The 23059-nt window shown below is 44.4% G+C and overlaps 1 protein-coding gene across 2 annotated transcripts in view; it reads left to right on the top strand.

The window, feature by feature from the left end:
* Positions 1-23059, top strand: part of gabbr1a (gamma-aminobutyric acid (GABA) B receptor, 1a) — a gene marked incomplete at its 5' end in the record, with an annotated part of 64599 nt that overhangs the window by 24530 nt on the left and 17010 nt on the right. For both annotated transcript variants that reach the window (XM_083761546.1, XM_083761547.1), the window contains 10 exons: positions 3670-3840; positions 4690-4791; positions 5156-5221; positions 5423-5614; positions 7666-7911; positions 8263-8326; positions 9652-9729; positions 13371-13521; positions 17259-17391; positions 17820-17936. In XM_083761546.1, the coding sequence (XP_083617672.1) occupies positions 3670-3840; positions 4690-4791; positions 5156-5221; positions 5423-5614; positions 7666-7911; positions 8263-8326; positions 9652-9729; positions 13371-13521; positions 17259-17391; positions 17820-17936 (1320 nt within the window). The remainder of the gene's footprint in view (positions 1-3669; positions 3841-4689; positions 4792-5155; positions 5222-5422; positions 5615-7665; positions 7912-8262; positions 8327-9651; positions 9730-13370; positions 13522-17258; positions 17392-17819; positions 17937-23059) is intronic.

Genomic DNA, 23059 nt, shown 5'->3' with positions numbered 1-23059 from the left:
CTCGTAGTCGTACACTGTTGCACTCTTTACTACTGTACATGCCACCACTTGCTGCGTAGTAACTGCCACAAGCAATTACTTCCATTGCCGTTCTCTGTCTGAGTAGCAGACAGTGAGTATCTCTGCCTGTAGCCCAAAGGCTTAGGGGGGAGGGGTGGGGGGGATTCCCTGCTGGTCAAGTAGTAAATGTTTGGCTTCCCATGCAGGAGACCTGGGTTCAATGTTAACCTGGCATTGCCAGCTAGATCTCTCCACGATATCGTGGCGAGAACGTGTGAATGAGCCCATGTGATCAGTCTGTCAATGCCAGGCTAGGTGAATGTGACAGAAATAGCTGTGCCTAAAATCCATAAGCCTATAATTTCTCCCATGGCCAACAAGGATTCCTTTTAGGCTTAAATGATTGGTTTCCCATATGCGAAAAATTTCCTCTGTTGGCATGGTGTTAATTTGATACCACATTGCTCTCCTTTGGTGACACTAAGCCAGGGACTGCCACTGATCTGCCACTACAAGGGCTGATGTTGTGGTGGGAATCAAAAGATTTCCCTTTGTCTGTCTTTTTGAAAGCAAAGCAGAAATAGGGGATTTGGCTTGTCTCTTTGGGAGTGCAGCTGCATTATCAATTAAATCAATTTTGCCACCTTGGTGCGAACACCCACAAAGCTGGGTTGGAGATGCAGAGGTAAAGGCAGTGACGTATCACGGCCACAAAGCACAGGCGTAAATGGCACTTCCGCATACTTGTCACAGACTCACGGTCTTTGACTTGGCCAACCGAACCACACACAAAGCTTTGCGTGCACAAAGTGTGCTCTTCTCAATTGTATATATTTTGTGTGCATGTGTTGCATTATGTGAATTTGTTTGACTGCTCTGTATATATTACTTTATTCCTGTGTTTCTCCCTGTGTGTGTAACAGTTACCTTTGTGATACATCATTTAATCAATGTACACAAGTATGTCAAATAGCGGATTTACAAGCAAAATATTTACCTATTTTAGCTCAATGTTAACCTATATTTACATTCCCAGTTTTGGGACATAGTGTCATGTGTTTAATGTACGTTGGCAGTGGAAGCTGCAGCTATTTCCCCCTAGTACACATAAATGCTTTCTGCCCCTTTCGCTTTCGCGTCAAGTTAGAGCTCAGCTGTCACTATTTGTGTTGTTGTATCAACACCTTCTTTACCTGTGTGTACGGCACGCACGGGGATGTTAGTGCTGGGAGCACAAACAGATGTCTACATGACATGTGACATCTACTGTATCACAAAGTCCATTCCAATGTCCTCAGTGCTCAAAACTATATGCATTGTTGGTTGTTTGCATTGTTGGTTGTTTGCATTGTTGGTTGTTTGCGGTGTGTGTGTGTGTGTGTGTGTGTGTGTGTGTGTGTGTGTGTGTGTGTGTGTGTGTGTGTGTGTGTGTGTGTGTGTGTGTGTGTGTGTGTGTGTGTGTGTGTGTGTGTGTGTGTGTGTGTGTGTGTGTGTGTGTGTGTGTGCGTGAGTGAGTGAGTGAGTGCGATAAAACGTATAAATGGTATAAACGGTACTTTTTGGCCAGAAAGGGATTTATTTTCACCGGAGGAAAAATATTTTCTATGAGGAAATTCTCTGGGCAATATCGGTAGAAGGCGCAGTGGAGTGGAAACAAAAAACCCTTTTGGCCAAAAAGTACCGTTTATGTGTGGTGGGGGCTCAGAGTGCTTCCAGTAAGGAAAGTAGGCTTTCTAATGACACAACCCGCCTTTGTTTTGGTGAGTAGCAAAAACTTTATTTTTATTTACGCTAAAGACGAGAGGCTGGTCTGCATTCATGCGAGCGGCGGAAGTCGAGAGTAACATAGCTCTAAATGCAACGCATTAGAGCTATGGACCAGAGCTACAGTATCCCCCATAATTATGGGTGATACTGAGGCTGCTACCTTGGATCCTCCACACCAAGGCAGCAGCTAGTAGCCCAGAACCCTCCTCTGGGAACATGTACTGTAGCCTACGTATTTATGTTTTTATGTTTCCAACCGTGAACAATATGTATATGCCAATGGTTGTTCTTCATCCAAAGTCAAGTTGTCTTGTGGGGTCCCTCAGGGGTCTATTCTTGGACCTTTAATATTTATTGTTTACTTGAATGACCTGGCTGCTGTATCCTCATCTTTTACCCCAATTCTGTTTGCTGATGATACTAATTTGATTTTAACTCACAAAAATTTCGAATCTCTCATAAAGGAGGCCAATTCTGGCAAAGCTATGCTATCCGAATGGTTTCTTGCAAATAAGTTATCACTAAATGTAAATAAATCTAATTTATAGTTTTTGTGAGCAAAAACAAAAAATACTGTCATCATAGAGCTAAGATCTCTATTGGTGGGATTGAAATTAGTCAAGTTTCATCCACCAAGTTCCTAGGAATCCTGGTGGATGAAAAATTGTCTTGGAAAGAACACATACATACAGTAACCAACAAAGTTTCAAGATCATTTGGTATCATCAGAAGAATTAGGGGCCTGGTTCATCAGGCTTGCCTCTTAACCCTCTATTACAGTTTGATTTATCCATATCTCATTTATTGCAATACCGTTTGGGCAATTACATATCCATCCAATTTACACAAATTATTAATTATTCAAAAGAAATTTGTAAGAATAGCTACCTCTTCTCACTATTTGGCTCCATCTGCTCCTTTGTTTAAGGATCTAAATGTACTGTCTATCTATGACATTAACATAGTACAATCCTGTTCTTTCATATATAAATGCACTTACCTTCCAAATATGCTTCCTACAACTTTCAAAGAATATTTTAAGACCAACTCTCAAGTTCATGATTATAATACTAGACAATCCGACAATATTCATCCTCCCTTCAGCCGTACCACTCTTAGCAAGTTCTCCATAAAAGTCAGAGGTTCTTTACTCTGGAATTCACACATACTTATTGCCAACTCCGCATCTTCACTCTGTAACTTTAAACATAGATTGAAGGCCAGCCTCTTGAAGTTACCCTCTCCAATTGATTCTAACGTAATGTAGCCTTATTGTGCATACTCAGACATACTCTGACTCAGTCACGCGCACATGCGCGCACATACACACGCACAGACACACACACTTCACAAGTGTAAATAATGTATTTCTTGTTGTTTTTGTTTTTGTTATTTTCCATACCTATGTTTGATTACTTTGTCTTACTATTTGTATATTACTATTTGTTAAATTTTATATTAACTTTGGTGAGAACGACATATAAGCCCTCCCTGGGTTTCTTTTCTCACCTGCACACACTTCACACTTCTATTGATGTTACCTTTTTTGTACTGTTTTTATTGTGCAAATAAATAAACTAAACTAAACGTAACCAGGGAAAATTAAGGTGTGATATGGTTCTTTCTTGTTCTTCATGTGTTTCAATTTTCCTATATCTGTCAATCATTCTGTCTCCCGCTGTTTGAACTCACCGCCACAATACAGCAATGTGCATATAATACAGAGGGGACATGTTCTGATCTGAATCCATGGTGAATGATGTCTCCTCACATCAGTCACATGCCGATGTATTGAGGAGACATCCTCAGGAAACTGCTCAAAAGTGTAAATGTTGTTTCTCTCTCTCTCTGCCTTCCCTCTGTCAACAACTTTCTCACACATTCTGCTTCCAACTCCACCAGTTGTCCTACGGCTCCAGTTCGCCTGCCCTGTCCAACCGACAGCGCTTCCCGACCTTCTTCCGCACCCACCCCTCAGCCACGCTCCACAACCCCACCAGGGTGCGGCTCTTCCAGAAGTGGAAGTGGACACGCATCGCCACCATTCAGCAGACCACCGAAGTGTTCACTTCAGTCAGTGGAACTAAATATTTTTTACTTCATCTCTGTTTCATCTCCTCTGTCCTCTCCTGTCATTTGGTCACCCATTAGCTCACTCTTCAGTTTACTCTACCTTTTTATTTGTCCACGGTCCCCACTTTGACTGATCATTTCTTCTTGTCTTGTTTGAGTGTGTATGTGTGTACTATGTGTGAATGATGCCTGCGTTACAATGTACTGTACATTCTTGGCTTCTGTATGTGTGTGTGTGTGTGTGTGTGTGTGTGTGTGTGTGTGTGTGTGTGTGTGCGTGTGTGCGTGTGTGCGCGCGCGCGTGTGTGTGTGTGTGTCATCAGCATGTCGTTATTACATGTGTGTGCAGAAGTGCCTGTTCCCAGGCTATAAGAGTCTACTTTTAAGTATTCATTCCAGGCAATTGTTGTAGGATTTCTGAAGTAATTTGTTGGAATATTGGTTGCGAGGAATATTGATTAGGCAATGCATCTCTCCCAGGCACAGCGCTCAATACCATGGCACTCAGGTTCTCTCCTGTAATGGAGGTTAATGATCCCTCTTTCACGCACGCACGCACGCACGCACGCACGCACGCACGCACGCACGCACGCACGCATATGCGTCCAAAAGGGATAGCACCAAAAGAACCTCCATGCGGTCTTGTTTCCATTTAGGCCATATGCAATCAATTCATAGACATGACATAAAAAATAACAACAAAATTCAATATCATCACAGGAAAAATAAATGTACAGGGAGGGGGGATCATTTCCAGCTGAAAGGTGGATTTTCTAACCTTCTAAAACTTCCTCCTCACCCTCTCTGTCTGTCTCCGTCTCTGTCTATTAATTGTCTTTCATCTCCCAGACGCTAGATGATCTGGAGGAGAGGACGAAGGAGGCAGGCATTGAGATCAGTGTTCGTCAGAGCTTTCTCACCGACCCGGCTGTTGCTGTCAAGAACCTCAAGGTGCTTTGATGTAAAATTCACCTCAGCTGCTCACAGGCTCACAGCTGCATGCGCGATGCCATTAGCATAGAGGCGATTTGATTGAGGAAATTTAATGCACAGGGCTAATTAACAGCTCCCGAACAGCGGCACGCGGCCGCCCTGTGAAGTAGCAGGAACTGCATAACAACTTGGCTGTTATTGTGCTGTTAATGTTATGACTAAGAGCTTTTATTGGGTTTGTGTGTGTGTGTGTGTGTGTGTGTGTGTGTGTGTGTGTGTGTGTGTGTGTGTGTGTCCGTGCGTGCGTGCGTGCGTGCGTGCGTGCGTGCGTGCGTGCGTGCGTGCGTGCGTGCGTGCGTGCGTGCGTGCGTGCGTGTCACAGCGCCAGGATGCTAGAATCATTGTGGGGCTCTTTTACGAGACCGAAGCCAGGAAGGTGTTTTGCGAGGTGAGTTTTCCTTTCCACTCAATTGATCACAGTAGATTCATCCTGACTGGCTAGTGGCTAGGAACTGGACTCTGTAATTAGTTTCTTTGTGGAATGTCTAAATTAATTTAGTCGTTTTCATAGCAACACAATGCGCTGCTGGAGTCAGAGAGGAGGCACACATTAATCGCGTTACTTTAACTCTCTTAACTTTTCCCACAGGTGTTCAAAGAGAAGCTCTATGGGAAGAAGTATGTGTGGTTCCTGATTGGTTGGTATGCAGACAACTGGTTCAAGATTAAAGACCCAGCCATCAACTGCACAGTGGAGAACATGACGGAGGCTGTGGAGGGACACGTCACCACGGAGATCGTCATGCTGAATCCAGAGACCATCCGTGGTGCCTCCAACCTGGTGGGTGATGCTTTAATACGCTAGGCCGGTGCTTCTCAAAGTGGGGTCCAGGATATCCCCCAGGTGTGCCCATTTTGGGCGGGAACCCCTTTTGGTGGTCAGAGCTCAGATCTACGAGCTTGTAGGTCTGCTATTTTTGAAAAACCGAAGAACCACTGACATAGAAACAGCTTTTTCAGAAAACTGTCAGGATGTAGAAGACATTTTTAGAATCTGATCTCAGGTCAAAATGGGTCAAAGGGCCATTTTGCAACCAGATCTTATTTGAATGATGTTTAGGACACAAGAAACACTTTCCTGGGGTTTTTATGTGTTTTTAGATATTTTAGTCATGATACCATTGTCATGAAAATGTGGTCTCACTTCCTTCCTCGACTACAAGTCACACCTCCACACCAAAGCATTATTGTCATTGTAGGAATTCAGCAATCCACTTAAACAAACACGTAATTTTTATGGTCATAGGGTGCAAATTTCAAATTGTGCTACTGTTATCTACTACAAATAGTATTAACATTGAGTGACTGCAGTTTCTTCCAGCGGTGAAATGTCCCTTAAGGTCCCTAGCAAAATGAGGAACTGTTTGAAAATAGTCTATCTACAACCTTGCAACGTGTGTGGGCTTGGTTGTAGGGCTTGTAAGTCGACATAATCTTCTCTTATGGGATCCCTGGTACAAAATATTTTCAAACGGGGGGCAGCGGCCAAGTGTATATTTAGCCTATCAATTTGGGGGTCCTTGACATGAAAATGTTTGAGGAGCACTGAGCTAGACTCCGCCTTACTGTCTTACTTTCCCTGGTCACTGTGCACTGTGTTTCCTTCACCCACCATCATCTCATTGACCCGGCACCTTGCAGCTAATTTCTCCTGCTTTCTTCTTTTGTCCGCTCTTCTCTGTCCCTCCTCCTGCCGTTACCCTTTAACCCATTAAAACTAGGAAATCATCTGTGTCATTTTAGATTATTACGTTGGCTATTCAAAAATAGCAGATATACAAGCTTGTACATCTGCTATTTTTGAACATTTGTGGAAAATCTTGAAAGAGTTTGAATTTGTAGAATCGGCCTCAGGTCTTAATGGGCTAACTCAGCCACCTCCTACTCCTCCTCTGCTCGCCTGTCTTTCTTCATCCCTTCTTTCTCAATGTTATGCTTCTTTTCTTCAAACCTGAAATGTACCTCCTACTGCTCATCTCCCCCCTCCCCCCGCCTTCCTCTGACACCGTCTCCCCCCGCCTTTCCCTCTTCCTCTGACACCCTCTCCCCCTCGCCGCATCCCTCCCTTGCTCCTTATCTGCAGCGGTTGTTTATGTATGCATACTGTACCTGACGCTACCTGCTGATGTATAGTAGCTGTTGAGGTACCATATCAACTCCCCACAGCAATAAGACCCCACAGCACGGGCACAGTTCCCATTCACATTCAGTATATTCAAATTCAATTTCCAAGTACAGAATTGGCATATTTTTCCGCCAGAAAGTGTGCGCAGATGAAGCCGCTGTTCCAATATTGAACTGTCTGCGATGGCACACTGTCAGCTAGTCTTCGGTAGCTAGTCGCAGTTTTTAATACCAAATGCCAAGCTGGAATTTCAATGAGCTGTAATTGACATGGCTGAGTTGGAAGTGTAATTGACCTCAGACATTTCATACCTTGGAGATTGGTTATTATTTCCTGTCACACATGCGTCACAAATGAGTTTTCTTCGACGGGTGGTTGGCATCTCCCTTAGAGATAGGGTGAGAAGTTCAGTCACACGAGAGAGACTCGGAGTAGAACCGCTGCTCCTTCGCCTGGAAAGGAGTCAGCTGAGGTGGTTCGGGCATCTGGTTAGGATGCCTCTCGGGCGCCTCCCTAGGGAGGTCCTCGACGCACATCCCACTGGGAGGAGACCCCGGGGCAGACTAAGGTGCAGTTGGAGGAAATACAGTACATCGACTCACTGGCCTTGAACTGGCCAGGAAATCTAAAGCTTAATACATTTTATGTCTATTGCTAGATAAAGTTAGGGCTAAGCCAAGGATTACTTTCTGTTCATTCCCAATCAGACATCCCAGGAGTTCCAGGCAGCGTTGATGTCTCGGCTGGGTGGGCTGAACCCGGAGGAGACCGGTGGCTTCCAGGAGGCCCCTCTAGCCTACGATGCGGTGTGGGCCCTGGCTCTGGCCCTCAACAAGACTGTGGCCCCGCTGAAAGCCAAGGGCCGGCGCCTGGAGGACTTCAACTACAACAACCATGACATCACCTCAGAGATCTATAGGGCCCTGAACACAAGCTCATTTGAAGGGGTTTCGGTGAGTGCAGTAAAAGCAGTAGAAGGGAACATGCCATGGGGATGTTGAGTATAGGATAATGGCTAGTGGCTTATACTTACTTCATCATACGTCCGCGTCCCTAGCAACAGCTTCATACGACAAATAATACATTAGGCTGAAGGTGTTTAGTTTCATATATAACTGTGGGCGGCTGGGGGGGTAGTTACCTAATCAAACATAGCTGCAGTGCAAATATATCACTATGCTGTTGGTGTAAGAAACTACGGCGTCATTAAGTTGAACTGGTTAGATTAAAGCAAAATTTGTTACACTAGTTACACACATTACAGTTTTTCTATTCATTTACTTCTTCTTTTTCCTGTGTCTTAGGGCCATGTGGTGTTTGATGCTCAGGGTTCCAGGATGGCAATGACACTTATTGAACAACTGCAAGGTAAAATTAATGACTCTGCTATCTCAGCCTTTTTGTCCTCCCACACATGCCATTCTACACTGAATCCCTCATGGCCACACTCTGTCATAGACTTCCTATTGCAGAAGGATGGTCTGAGGAGTAAATGTCACTCATTCATCAATTAGGTCATTGCTGACTGTATTTTTCACATTGATTCATGCCTGCTCTCTGCTCATTACAAAGCGAAACCTAGGCCTATTATTTTTTGGGAGGGACTGCTACGGTGGGATTTCACTGCAATTGGTCTCAATGTCACATAATTGCGAATGCGAATGCGCTTGATGCAGAAATGTGTTGATTCAAGGCTTCAGTTTAATTGGGCTCAAGCCTTTGTCTTATGCCATTCCTGGAAATGGCACCCTATTTGTCACCGCTGACTTAATGAGTTTCTCCTGCACAGGATAAGGTTGGGGATTATTTTCTACCTCTGTTCTTTTTGGTGTCCTAAGGATGAGATTTTATAATCCCTCCTCCTCCCAGCTCCCACCCACCCAGTCTCATATTTCCTGTTATGGTGTCGATGCAATTTGATTCTACAATGAGACAACCTGACTTGAATTCCTGAATAATTCAAGGGCCTTATCAGTATTCTTGGTCATGAATGCCACTCTCTCTTTTTTACTAGTTCCAGTCACTGCACTAGTCGTGACTTTTTCATGACCTTTTACTCATTGGCTGTCCTTTAAGCCAATTGGGAGTGCACAATAGTCAAATAAATCAGTGGAGCTGAGTTTTTCATACCAGTGTTGCAGACTAGAGTGGAGGTGCATGCTCTATTTCCTTTGCACAATGCTTTCCCATAAGGCGTAAGAGCTCCAGTCACAGAATTCAGCGCAACACTCGCTAATTTACCATCGCCAATTTACAGTAGACTCAGCCACATGCGACTCCGGCAAGTATTTAAATGAACACAATTTCCACGCAAAAGTAAAGCAATGGAAATGTAGCAGACAAAAGGGCAACATTTATGAACTCTTACAGGCACAAACAATCCAACATCTAACTGTAAACAAAACAAAAATAACTTGCAACTAGTAGGCTTCTGCAGTATTAAAACACTGTTTCAGAGACATAATGAATTTAATTTGTATTAATCTACGACAAAATTAATCTATTAACAGTCGGCCTACTAATTGATCTCTCTCATTTTCTACTTCTCTCTCTATTCTTTCCATTTGTATTACACTCTGTCAGTCTCTCCTGCCCTCTCCAAGAGAAAGGCAGCTTAAAATAAATGAATGTGATGTAATTGAATTTAGCCGAATCATATGCCATGCCTCTCTTTCTATCTCTCACTCATCTAGGAGGCAGCTATAAGAAGATCGGGTACTATGACAGTTCCCAGAAGAACCTCTCCTGGTTTGGCAATGACGTCTGGATAGGTGGGGTGATAGCTGATTATATTGCCTACAGTGTGTGTGTGTGTGTGTGTGTGTGTGTGTGTGTGTGTGTGTGTGTGTGTGTGTGTGTGTGTGTGTGTGTGTGTGTGTGTGTGTGTGTGTGTGTGTGTGTGTGTGTGTGTGTGTGTGTGTGTGTGTGTGTGTGTGTGTGTGTGTGTGTGTGTGTGTGTGTGTTTCTGTCAAGCCGCGAGTCAGCGTTGTTAGATCACATTAGACCTCTGGTCGCTTAACTTAGAATACTCTCTTGAAATAATATGTAATCATGTCTATCAGGATAACTTACATCTAACCGCTAGTTGGGATGAAACCATTCATTTGGGATGAATCACTCGCTCTCACCCTAAATTAGCCCCTTCTCACAACCACCACCATTCATCAGCACGTGTTAAAATGTCACATCACAGCAGATGCACAACAATCTGATGCTGAAGCAAATACAGGCCAGCTCTTGGCTCAATCGCCCAGTCTGACAAGGGAAAAATATGTCTTTGGTCCTGTGTCATTTCCTATATTGAGATGCCTTAGCTTACAGCACACAAGCCAACAGCTTGCTTTCTCTTTCACTCTGTGCATGGGAGGCTAAGACTTGAGGGCCACACTATCCATGTTACAGTCTGCTGTCTGTGAAAAATCTATTACTGTTGATTTTCTTCAGCCACCAAGACCAGGACCAATTCTGTGGTTGTTTACTGGCCCACCCCTCCCTGGAGAGGTGACACACTTGAGCCTGGACCGACTGGGCCAATAATCAATCCTGCATGCTGGCGGGGATCCACAGAGAGTTGCTTTTTAGGCTATTAAGGAAATTATTTGTTACCAGGGCTTAACTCAGAAAGCTCCTCTTCCTGGGGGTAACAGAGTTGACATTTTGTGCATTGAAGACTGGAAGAGCTGAAATTGGTTTGACCTTTTTTTGACCAATATGCTTTTATCGACCAATAAGGATGACAAATCATATTGATTTCCTGGGTTTCTGAGTTGACTCAGTTTTTTGTACATAGATCTGTGGCAGAGGTATGCTTAGTTCACTGCACTCTCACAGAACCCAGTCTGAAGCTTAATCCCTCCATCCGTGATGGAAGAAATACTATGGTATTTTACTCGAGTAACTGCAAAGTAACTTATTACAAAGTCAAATATTTGTAAAATATAAATAATTTCTCAAGTAAAGTAAAAGTACCTCAAAATTGTACTTAAGTACATTTGACATTGCTTGAGTAAATGTACTTACTGTACCGTGAATGCAACCTTACTGTACTAAATGTTAGGCTACTTTACAGCGTTGCTCTCAAGCTGTTTTCCTCCCAGTTTATTTAGCACCTCCCTCCCTTACTTTCTCACTCTCTTCATGGTCGCCCCTAACAACCGTTTTAAACTCAGCTCTTCTAATCGCTGTGGCAACTGTTACAGAGCTGCATGGGTCTCCATGGCAACTCCCTGTCCTGATTCCCTGATCAAGGACGGAGGAGGGTTTAAATTGTGCAAGCACATGCCATTTCAACAGACTACGTACACGCATGCACACACACGCACGCACGCACGCATGCGCGCTCGCACACACACACACACACACACACACACACACACACACACACACACACACACACACACACACACACACACACACACACACACACACAGAGCAGCATGCATAGCTGCAGTTCTCATTCAGAGTTCATACCTGATACATATGTCACATGTGTCAGTGCTGTGACTCCACTGACACTGTGTCAACACCATGTGCATGAAAACACGGTGAAGCGTTGGCTGTGACCCTGTGCTGTCCTGCCTGTGACGCCAACACATCACCCTTATCATCGCTGACACGTCACCCCACCCCCAACCATACACCCACCCCCACGCATCCTTACCCTCCTGGCGACACAGAACATGATTTTATTTCCGCCTGGACATGCACAGATGCTCTCCCTCTCTCTCTCTCTCTCACTCTCTCTCACTCTCTCACTCATTCACTCTCTCACTCACATACAAGAAATGTACATAAGTACACACAGATGATCTGGCTACATGCACAACTCTGTACATGCATGCATAAACTCATACATGTATGCATGGCATGCACACACAGGTAAGAAAGATATGCAATTTGCACTCACACTCACTTGTGCGAACGCACGCGCACACACACGCACGCACGCACGCAGCTGCAGGCCATCCTAGATTAGACTAGACAGAGGTTTGTCATTGCCAGAGGTTGGTGATAGTGTTAAGGCTGCCCCCATCCATCTGCCCACATGGAGCCAGCTTCACTTAGGAATACTTCACTTTCCAAACTACACTGTAAAGATTCTCAGTGTTACTTCCACTCTGAGTGTGTACAATGGTAACCAAATGGACCCGCAGATAACACAGAGGATTTTACAGTGTAGACTACTAGCATCTGTGTGCACTTTCCCAAACCCCTAAAGCTCATTATGCTTAATTAACACCAAAGCTAATTTGTGATGTTTTGGAGACTTACATTTGAATGGGTTGTAAATGTTCTAGAGCTGTTGAGTCATTGTAATAAATATTGTTTTTCCAATTGTCACAACCCGTCCCGTGGGGCCATGACAAATGGAGGGGGATGCAGGCAGTGTACACCACCAACTCATTTATAGAGCTCCAGGGAGCAGTGATCAGGTGCTCCCAATGCACCGATATAGATCTGTGAGGGGAAACACATAGATAGGGGAGTACCGCTACACTAAAGGGAGACAGACAACACAGACCCTGCAGGCCAGGCCAAAGGGGATGTGACACAATTGATGATGCCCATGTTTTCTTCGTAATATTCTTTTCCCACGGCGAACAACACTGTTGTTTGACATAGTGACAATTAGGCTTTAATTAACCACAGTTTTGTTCATGTAGATGCTATAATTTAAAGATGGAGATAACACACGGCACAGTGAAACAAGTGTGCCATATTTTGACATCCATTACTCAGTCCTGTGTGGGGGACTGGGGGTACATACAGCATCGTTTCACTGTTCTATTGGTCCCTGTGACAAGATAACCACACTCTTGACAGATTGACTGGCCTATTACCAGGCCTTGTTCTAGACATCGAAGAAGATACCTTTACCAACACACAGATTAAATGAAAGTTGTATTGATAAATAACCCAATCCTTCCAGTACTGTGCCATAAATTTGTGTTGATGTTTTATTCACCCTTTATCTCTTAACTCTTCACATCATTGTCAACTCATAAAGTGGTGCTTAATGCGGCCAATGATTGCTATAAACTGCTGCTACTACCTTCTTTTATGTTCTACTTTTAAGTTTCACTTCGTTTTCCCTTAACACCGTAACGGCTAATTAAGTTCAACCGTCTCGTATAATCATTGAGGCCCTCTATATGTCCAGCTTTTGGTGTGTGTGTGTGCGTGTGTGTATGTGTGTATGTGTGCATGCGTGCGTGCGTATACATTGAAGACGAAGGTGAGGACGCAAATTCTGATTGGCCGGAATGAGATGATGTATGATGATGTATGATGATAAGAGCAGCCCTCTCTCTGTCTCTCTCTCTCTCTCTCTCTCCCTCCATCCCTCTGCCTCCCTCTCTCTATCTCTCTCTCCCTCCCTCCCTCTGCCTCGATCTCTCTATCTCTGTGTCAGGTGCCGGGCCTCCAGCTGATCGGACGGTAGTGATTGAAGACTACAGGTTCTTGTCTCAGAAGCTGTTTGCATCCGTGTCTGTGTTCGCCGGCCTCGGAATCTTGTTCGGTATCGTCTGTCTCACGTTCAACATCTACAACAGCAACGTGCGGTAGGTTTGATCACTAAGCCCAAAGGGTCGAGGCGGTTTTAGCGCTGTCCCAGCGGTGTGATACGTCCTGTTGCACGTTGACGCATGTCGTCCCAAGTTGTCCCAAGTGATTCAATGCATGGAATTCAATGGCCCAAACCACACCAAAGGGTTACCATGCAACTCCTTGCAACCAGTGGCCGGATGGCATGTGCATGGGTAATGACAGCTTTTTATTGTTTTTATGTTATGTTTGTCGAGTGACCATTTGGCGCCGAAGCAGAAATCGGAGTTAGAGAAGTATGTGGGCTTCTGATAATGATGATGGATCGTCAGTTTGGGTCGGGTCCAGATTGTGTCCGGGAAATGTGGATGGGGTTAATGGGGTTAAAAGTTATTTAATTACTTGTTACTTGCGCAAGCAGAGCGCGCAAGTAATAAATTCTCCCGGTCATCGTTCATCGCGACAGCAACCCGCCATTTTATGCGTATGCCAATAAAACAGCAAATCTGTGCCTGGTTTGCTGGGACCAGATCACATAAATGACCATATGTCTTACGTCATCATTTAGAGCTAGTCATACGTATACTATATACATAATCAGTGAAAGAAACTAGCAAATTGTGCCTGATCTGCTGGGACCAGAGTATGTGGTGTGTATATGTATGACTATAGCTCTAAATGATGACGTCATTTGATGACGTAATTTATGTGATCTGGTCCCAGCAAACCAGGCACAGATTTGCTGTTTTATTGGCATAGGCATAAAATGGCGGGTTGCTGTCGCGGTTTTTGGCGCAAAGTAACCACAGTATACCGCTAATCAACTTACAACTACATACTCTATATAGTATATGTATATGTATATGTATACGTATGTCTTACGTCATCATTTGGAGCTAGTCATACGTATACTATATACATAATCAGTAAAATAAAATAGCAAATTGTGCCTGATCTGCTGGGACCAGAGTACGTGGTGTGTATGACTAGCTCTCAATGATGACGTAAGAAATATGGTCATTTGTGTAGTCTGGTCCCAGCAAACCAGGCACAAATCTGCTGTTTTATTGGCATACGCATAAAATGGCGGGTTGGCTGTCGCGGTTTTTGGCGCAAAGTAACCACAGTATACCGCTAATCAACTTACAACTACATACTCTATATAGTATATGTATATGTATACGTATGTCTTACGTCATCATTTAGAGCTAGTCATACGTATACTATATACATAATCAGTCAAATAAAATAGCAAATTGTGCCTGATCTGCATAATATGCATATATGCATAAAGTAGGTAGGTAGCAAATAGTTACACCTAATAATTATACATTTCAAACGTTCCTTCACAGATATACTGAGATTTGACAGTTTACAGCGGTCGAAAGTACTTGCGCGCTCTGCTTGCGCACTAGTTGGCCATTTATGGCCTACTAGTGCAAGTATGCAGTTCTAGTTACTATTCGGTTACCACTGGCGCAAAGCAATTAGGCTAACCCCACGCTACTTCCTCCAGTGGGCCTTATCACTGGTAAACAGACTGTGGAGGTACAGGGCAGGTCCCAGGTGTCAATGTATAGGGCATGCATGCTCAACAAAAGCTTTCATGGATGTATTAAAGATACTTTATTTATTATTTAAAAAAGTCACAAAAGTGAGAGCAAAAGTAACTTTTCAGTCTATCTGTATATGTGTACAGTATATGCTGCACTCAAGAAAATGCCTCTTGACATCATGACATTTTGAATTAAATCCACATCACCACTACCTGATCTCACATCCATAAACCTCCCTGAAAGGAGTTGCAGCCAAATGTTATAAAGTTAACTTTTTCACCTGCATATAGCCTACACACAGAAAATGACTTAAAATATAAAGTAGCTTCATTTTCTTCCGTCTTCTCCGTAATCTCTTTGATTACATTTATTTTTGTAGAGGTCAAATTGATTTCATTTTATAGCACAGTTGACAGGGAGGACTGTGCAATGACAACAATCAGAATTGAACAGGCGGATATCTATGCAAGTATGCAGAGTGAATGGAAGCTAAAATTTGAAAATCTGTCAGCTAATTTGACCACCAGAGGGCTAACTTCCAAATGGAAGGTGATGAGCTCAACTACTACACCTCTAGGCTGCCTTTGTTTAAAAACCCTGGTTTGTCATTATAGTCAAAAATCTTAAACAATAGCTGTGCTATAACCTCACAACGCACCACGATGCAACATTGTGAGCTGGTAGGTCAGCTATTTTTTTAATAATTTAGGTCTGAAGAGGTTAAAACAAGTGGACTGTTATTTTCTTTATTTGACATTAGTCACATAGTGGTAAATTAAAATATCTTCCCCCCAGACTTTGAAGCTTGCTATTTGGGTGTGGCATCATACTGTAACATTATCTTCCATAGTCATAGGCCAACTGCAAATAAAACTCAACCACACAAAAAATGAAAATGAAAAAGATAAAAGAAAAAACCTTTTGATGGAGGATTTCTAGACTTAATCCATGTCGTGTGAACCCACCCAATGTATCTGATGCCTTTTTAATACAGTATTTTTATGTGATTTTAAGTCCTGTAAATCTGTTGGCTTATCTGCTGTTTTCCGGGAGTGGATGAGGTTCCTTCTTTGGGGAATATCAAACAGGTGCCTTCTTGGCAGTCAGGGCCTGACCAGCTTTGATTATTTCAAACACTATTTCACCCAGGACTGCACTTGGCAGCCAAACATATTCTGTCAATTCAAATCAAATCAAGTTTAGCACTTTTTACAAATTAAGTTTGCTTTATTAGGCAACACAAGTACAGTAAGCCTACATCAACATCTCAGTTTAATAACAATAAAAATAAAATAAAACCTCACATGTTCTTTACATATACAAACAAAATGAATGTGCGTGTGTACAACTACATGCATACAGTATGCGTACAGAACCAGGTCAAGTTCATGGCATAAAGGAACACAGTAAAATTCTGCATATTAATCGAACTATTAGAGTCAGAGTGTACATATTGACCAATTTGTGTCCATTTGTATACTCTCATAGTTGAATTATCATTCATATTTTAGCATGAATAAAATACGCACAAAGAGGAGATCAGAGGAAGTGAAAGTACACTGTGAAGTCTTAGAAATTCACCCATACAAGTGTCCATTCTTATACTTGCAGATTTGAAATTCACAGTCTATATTTTGCCTTGCAAAATAAGTGGGATTTAACATCTGAGCATAAATGCTGAGACTGTCTGATAACGCACTTAGATGAACATTCTTCTCTCTTAAATACAAATGACCATACTGCTTAATCTGTCCATGCCACAGCGCAGATGAAGGCTCCAAATGCATCTGGTGATATGAAATGATTGATATGAAATTATGTAATGCCAGCTAACAGTGAGTTGTAAGGATTTTAAAATCTTTCCATTTTCAGCGCCACCGCAATAACAAAATGGTATCTCTGGTTCAAATGTATGTCATAGATATATGGTACCGCAACTGAAATGAAACATCAGCTGTTTAAGTATGTGCTCGACTGCTATGGAATGCAGATAACTTTAAAATAGTTTTTTCCATAGCTGGGAATGACCTTTTAATGACTTTATAATATATATTTATGCTTTTGTGTGTGTGTGTGTGTGTGTGTGTGTGTGTGTGTGTGTGTGTGTGTGTGTGTGTGTGTGTGTGTGTGTGTGTGTGTGTGTGTGTGTGTGTGTGTGTGTGCGTGCGTGTGCATGCAAAACCATGTTACTGTCACAGCTACATTCAGAATTCGCAGCCTTACCTGAACAACATGACAGCAGTGGGCTGCATGATGGCGCTGGCTGCCGTTTTCCCGCTGGGGATCGATGGCCTCCACGTCCACCGATCACAGTTTCCTGTAGTGTGCCAGGTAATGGCAGAGAGAGAGAGAGAGAGAGATGGATAAAGGTGTGTCAGTGCATGTTAGGTTTGAGGTGATGGTTATTGGAGGGAGAGACCTGCTGCTGAGAGACAAATAAACACCTCTATTTATTGTTACCTCACTTCTCTCTCTCTCACCTGTCACCTCCATCTCTCTGTCTCTCTCACCACCATGTCTGTCTGTCTGTCTGTCTGTCTGTCTGTCTGTCTGTCTGTCTGTCTGTCTGTCTGTCTGTCTGTCTGTCTGTCTGTCTGTCTGTCTGTCTGTCTGTCTGTCTGTCTCTTTCTTGAACACACCTCATCATCTCCCGTCTCTTCACCACTCATTTATCGCTGTACTGCTCCCACGTATCTCACCTCTCCTTGTGTGACTTTCCTTCCATCCTTCTTCCACTCGTCCTCTTTGGCGCTCTGCAGTTCCGCCTGTGGCTGTTGGGCCTGGGCTTCAGCTTGGCCTACGGCAGCATGTTCACCAAGATCTGGTGGGTCCACACCCTCTTCACCAAGAAGGAGGAGAAGAAGGAGAAGAAGAAGGTATAGCGAGGAGCAGTGGATGAAGATCTTTCGTGTGTAGGGATGGACCTCGATAACCAATACCCCGAAAACTTTCGATAAGCAGCTTATTGAGTACCCGTTATCAATAAGCTTTTGGCTTATCAAGCTTGTTATTGAGCATAGCGGCATATAGTGGCCCGGTCATGTTTAAACAATCAAGACAAGAGGCAATCAAGAAATAAATGCCAACCAGCTCTGTCCGTGTAAACACAATTACGCTTTTAAAGTGGCGGTACAAAATAATAGAAAATGCTCGATAGTGGGCTCGATAAGAACCCGGCTCGATAAGGTGATCGTTATCAATAAAAATTAACGAGCTCCATCCCTAGTCGTGTGTGTGTGTGTGTGTGTGTGTGTGTGTGTGTGTGTGTGTGTGTGTGTGTGGGGGGGGGGGGGGGGGGGGGGGGGTGTATGGGCGGAGGGGGGGGGCGCATTTTTGAGGTATTGGCAGTAGTGGAAAATAACTAAGTACATTAGCTCAAGTATAATTCTTATAAGTTTAGGTCTATTTTTCAATACTTTATACTTCTACTCCACTACATCTCAGTGGCAAATATTGTAATTTGTACTCCACGACAACAATTATTTAACTTACAGTACTTCATAGATTTAGATTCTCATTACGAAAATACATATTTTTTTAGTTTCGAAAGTAGCCGATCTACAGAGCTTGTATAGATTGGATCGCAATGGGTGAGCTTGTAGATCTACTAGATTTAGTATTTATTTAAAAACATGGGAGTAGTTTTTTTCCACCACGGCCAGAGAGAGATCAGTAGTGGAAAATAACTTCAACTGTTAACGAGATTACACAAGACGGAGGGTGAAGGCGAGATTTATTGCAGATAGATTGATTACAGTATGGAGCTGGGATTGAGTGAATGGACAGAACTGGTGACTGATGCATGATAAACAGAATGATGAGGAGGAGACATGGTGAAGGAGCTTTGGCGTGAGCCCCCGTGGGGATGGGCCGGAGCCTCGGCTCGGATCCTGCCTGGCGAAGGCAGGGGGGCTCTTAAGCCTGCCCCCCTGGGACCGACCTGGTGGAGCCTGCTGCTGGGCGGCGTCGGGGAGGTGGCGGGTACCTGAACGGAAGCACAAGTGAATGATGGGAAGGAGAGGAGTGCTTTTAAAGGGGCGCGGGCCGCGGACAAGGTAACGTTGATCTGATAGGAGCTGACGCCGTGGATCTCTGGGCATCGAGTGAGACCTGGGCGTCGTGTTGTTTGACGAACGCGGCAGACCCAAGGGGAATGGTTTGACGAACATAGGTTTCTTTGGCTATGGCTGACGCAGTGGACGTGGAACCGAAATTATTAATAATGTTATGACCGACTGCGGGAAACTATTCCGCTTGGAATTCCCCCCCAAAACTGAAGTGGGAGCGTAGCACGGTGGCCTGAGCTCTCCGAGCAGCGGAGGCTGCGAATAGGTTATGGCTTAAGGTGAGTGGTTTGAGACGTTGAGTGGGTGGTTGCCTATGTGTTTAGACATTACGGCGCGGTTGAGACGTTGCGGTGCGTGGCTGTCGAGCTTAGCTGGTGCAGTGCATGGCTGCCGAAGAGTTTAGCTGTTGCAGTGCGTGGCTGCCGACTGAGTTTAGCTGCTGCAGTGCATGGCTGCTGATGGGATTAGATTGCGGTGGATGGCTGACGAGTTCAGCTCGGTGGGGGTCCGTGTTGAGAGAACCGGTGGAACGGTGCTCGTTTCCCTGATGATCGCCGAGCAGGTAGCTGGACAGGAGGAGCACAAGCATAGAGTTAGTATGGACGGACCGACGTGGCAGTTGGAGTGAGAGTAGAATCTTAAGACTTAATTGACGCTGGAGCAGGAGAAACAATGCAGTTGACGGGTGAGTAACAGAGAAAATCTTAATTAGGTACAGACTCGGTCTCGCCATCGAGAAGGTCGTCATAGGCGGACCTGAATCCTGAGAGAAGACAGACTATGCGCCCACTGCGCACGAATTAAGTGGAAAGCGAGCTACGCTTCCTAACCATGTGTCCGTTGTACCGAGACATCAGAGACACGTACTTCCCACGGATTACAAACGCGTGGAGATTGAGAACGTGACCCGTGGCGAAAACTCCCATATCTGCTGGGCGAGGTACGACAATGTGCAAACGCGGCAGCAGATTTGAGATTTGCTGTGAAAGGAGAGGAATACCAGATGGAACACGACCACCCTGAAGACAAGCCATTTGTATGTTTCTGCACTATACCTGCATCGAGTTAGCGGAAAGCGGAAAGCGGTCGGAGAGGGTGAGTGGAGTGATGCGTGCTGCGGTTTAGTCATGTCGTGACCATGAGAGATGACTGCCTGCGTAGCATTAACTGAAGCTGGGATCCGACGGACGTGTGAATGGCAAATCAAATCTCGCGTTTGAGTGAAACGTGACGAGTCCTAAATGAGCGATTTAGGGAGACAGCGGGAAGCCGCTCCGCGCACTTGAGCCGATTCCTGAGCAAACGCAATGTGATAATCACACCCGTGAGAAGTGAGGGGCGCTGGTGAAAAAGGGCTAGCTCAAGTTGACTAGGTGATGGAAGGTCAAGTGAACGAACGGTGCCGGCATGAACGATAAATGCCGTGAATGATAGGAGACGGAGTGGCGTAAAGAGGGACAATATGGCAAGCATTTTCCCTTCATTGACAGTTGTCAATGTAATAATGGAGCGTTCTTTCTTGGCCACTACAGAGCTACGAGCTCACGACGTGAGGGTCTAACGTCGATCAGGGGGTTAGACATAATATGAAAACCCGGAAATAAACCACAGCAAAATGTGACTTATTGAGCTGATGGTGGGAGCTCCGACCTGTGAAGCTCACACGGCTTGTAGATCAGCTAATTCAGCGTGTTCACGCTCGGCGGCGTCAACTCCGCGGGTGCGCAGGAGCAGAAGCACCCACGGGCCACTGGCAAAATAATGAGCCAATATCAATATGCAGTATATGCACCCACTGTCCGCTGAAAGGAGAAACACTTTCCTCGTACGTTAAATGGTACGTCAATAAGCGACCACCACAAAGCGACTGCTTTACTGTTTATCGTTGATCAAGGTACCAACCGAAAAAACAGGACTACGATTACGATCACATCTCACCACAATCCGCATGATTGAAGCATGAAATTGAGCAGTAGCAGATTGCCGTGGCAAGAATGAATGGGGCACCGAGTTGCCATGTTGGAGGAGACGAGCGGCCAGGTCCGCGAAAACAAGCCACAAAAACTAACTTGAATCATTATGAAAACGATCCGACAGCGTCAGATAGTTTACCATCATGTAAAGCTGAGGGTGCTTCGAACGAACCGTGTGTTTAAACAACGGCGTTCACCCGGCAAGTGATTAAATAAAACAAGCCTGAGACGCTTATAATGAGCGGACGTGGCGACATGCCTGACGGGCACCGGACATACTCAGAGTAGTCTAGTGATAGTGGCGACGCTAGTGTTGACTCCCGTGGCAACAATGGAATACGGAAGTGCTCGTTCTATCTCAAGGGATAGTTCCGCCAAAGGAACAATGTTTGGAACTAGACGAAGCGTGTCGCCACTCTACACTGTGGACGGACTAGACGCTGTGTATGTTTTTAGACCTGCAGCCTTGATCTATGCTACGTTCACATGATGACCAGTAGCCTACTACCGTGAAAGCAACGTTTAACCCATTCTGAACGGGAACCCATTTTGGTGTTAGCATCATGTTATGCTTTAGCTATTGAAAAATAGCAGATCTACAAGCTCATAGCGCGCCACCGAGTGGCGCGATACGAGCTTGTAGGTCTGCTATTTTTGAATAATCGAAGAACGACTGACATTTTTAGAATCTGATCTCGGGTCAGAATGGGTTAATCAGACCAGTGTGTGTCCAGTGGAAACCTCGTATGAATCTGATCTCAGGTCAGAATGGGTTAATGCATGATCGCCCAGACGCCACCTGTAGCAGTAGCGAGAGTGGTGGCATAAGGCATAGCAGCAGTAGAATGAGTAGCCTTTGAATACAGCAACGCGAGATATACAATAAGCACTGAAGCAGCAGCAAGCAAGCAAGCAGGGGAAAAAAGGGGCTATTGCGTGCGGAGGCAGTATCGGAACGGAATCGAAATTAGGCTGTTAGCAGTTACGTTTGTTTTGTGAGTTGAACCATTCAGGTGGATAAATAGCAGTAGCGAGCAATTAGAATGATACTGTATCTGATGGAGGCATGCAGGGCCTGGGACGCTGGCGAAACACCCGTCGGTGTGTCCTGGGATGAAAGCTGCGGCCGTGGAGGAATTTTGTTGACTCCATGTTGAACTTGGATGGAAATGACGGATGATGATGGTGAGCTGCGAGCTCTCAATCGTGTCTGTGTGCTACCTGAACGGAAGCACAAGTGAATGATGGGAAGGAGAGTAGTGCTTTTAAAGGGGCGCGGACAAGGTAACGTTGATCTCATTGGAGCTGACGAGTGATGGTTAATTTCATCTCTCAGTTGAACTGACGTTAAAAACTAACACTTATAAAATCCCTTATAAAATTAAAACCTTACAGAGCCATTTTATATTCACTCTCAGAGTTAAGGAAACACTCTAGATTTCACAGTGTAAGCTTCTAAAGAGAGCATGAGCTGGCCCCATGTGTCGAGGATCAGTGTTGTACAGTGAGTTGTACAGTATAGTGGTGGGAAAAGTACTCACAGTTTTTACTTTTAAAGGTATATTCAGTGATTTCACTTAATTCAAATATCACTTATTTTTTTGTTTTGGTGTGATAATCCTCCCTACTATAGAGTGTGCTGGCCATATAAGGAGTTCCTCCCTGTCCCCAGTTAACCCCTGGGGGTCAAAAAACCTTAGGTTTCGTTTTTGACTCTCTATCCTGATTGTACGAAAGGCTGGGTCCCACAGCCAAAAACGAAACCTATTCAATTCAATTCAATTTTTTCAATTCAATTCAATTTTATTATAGTGTCAAATCACAACGAGTTGTCTCAAGACACTTTACAACCAACAAAGATCCACCCAGAGCAAGCAATATTGCGACAATGGCAACGAAAAACTCCCCTTTAGGAGAGGAGAAAACGTCAGGCAGAACCCGACTCTGGGGTGGGCGGCC

The sequence above is a fragment of the Protomyctophum parallelum genome, assembly GCF_964188405.1.
Source record: "Protomyctophum parallelum genome assembly, chromosome: 3".
NCBI classification, from domain to species: domain Eukaryota; kingdom Metazoa; phylum Chordata; class Actinopteri; order Myctophiformes; family Myctophidae; genus Protomyctophum; species Protomyctophum parallelum.
This window is presented reverse-complemented; position numbering and strand designations above follow the sequence as displayed.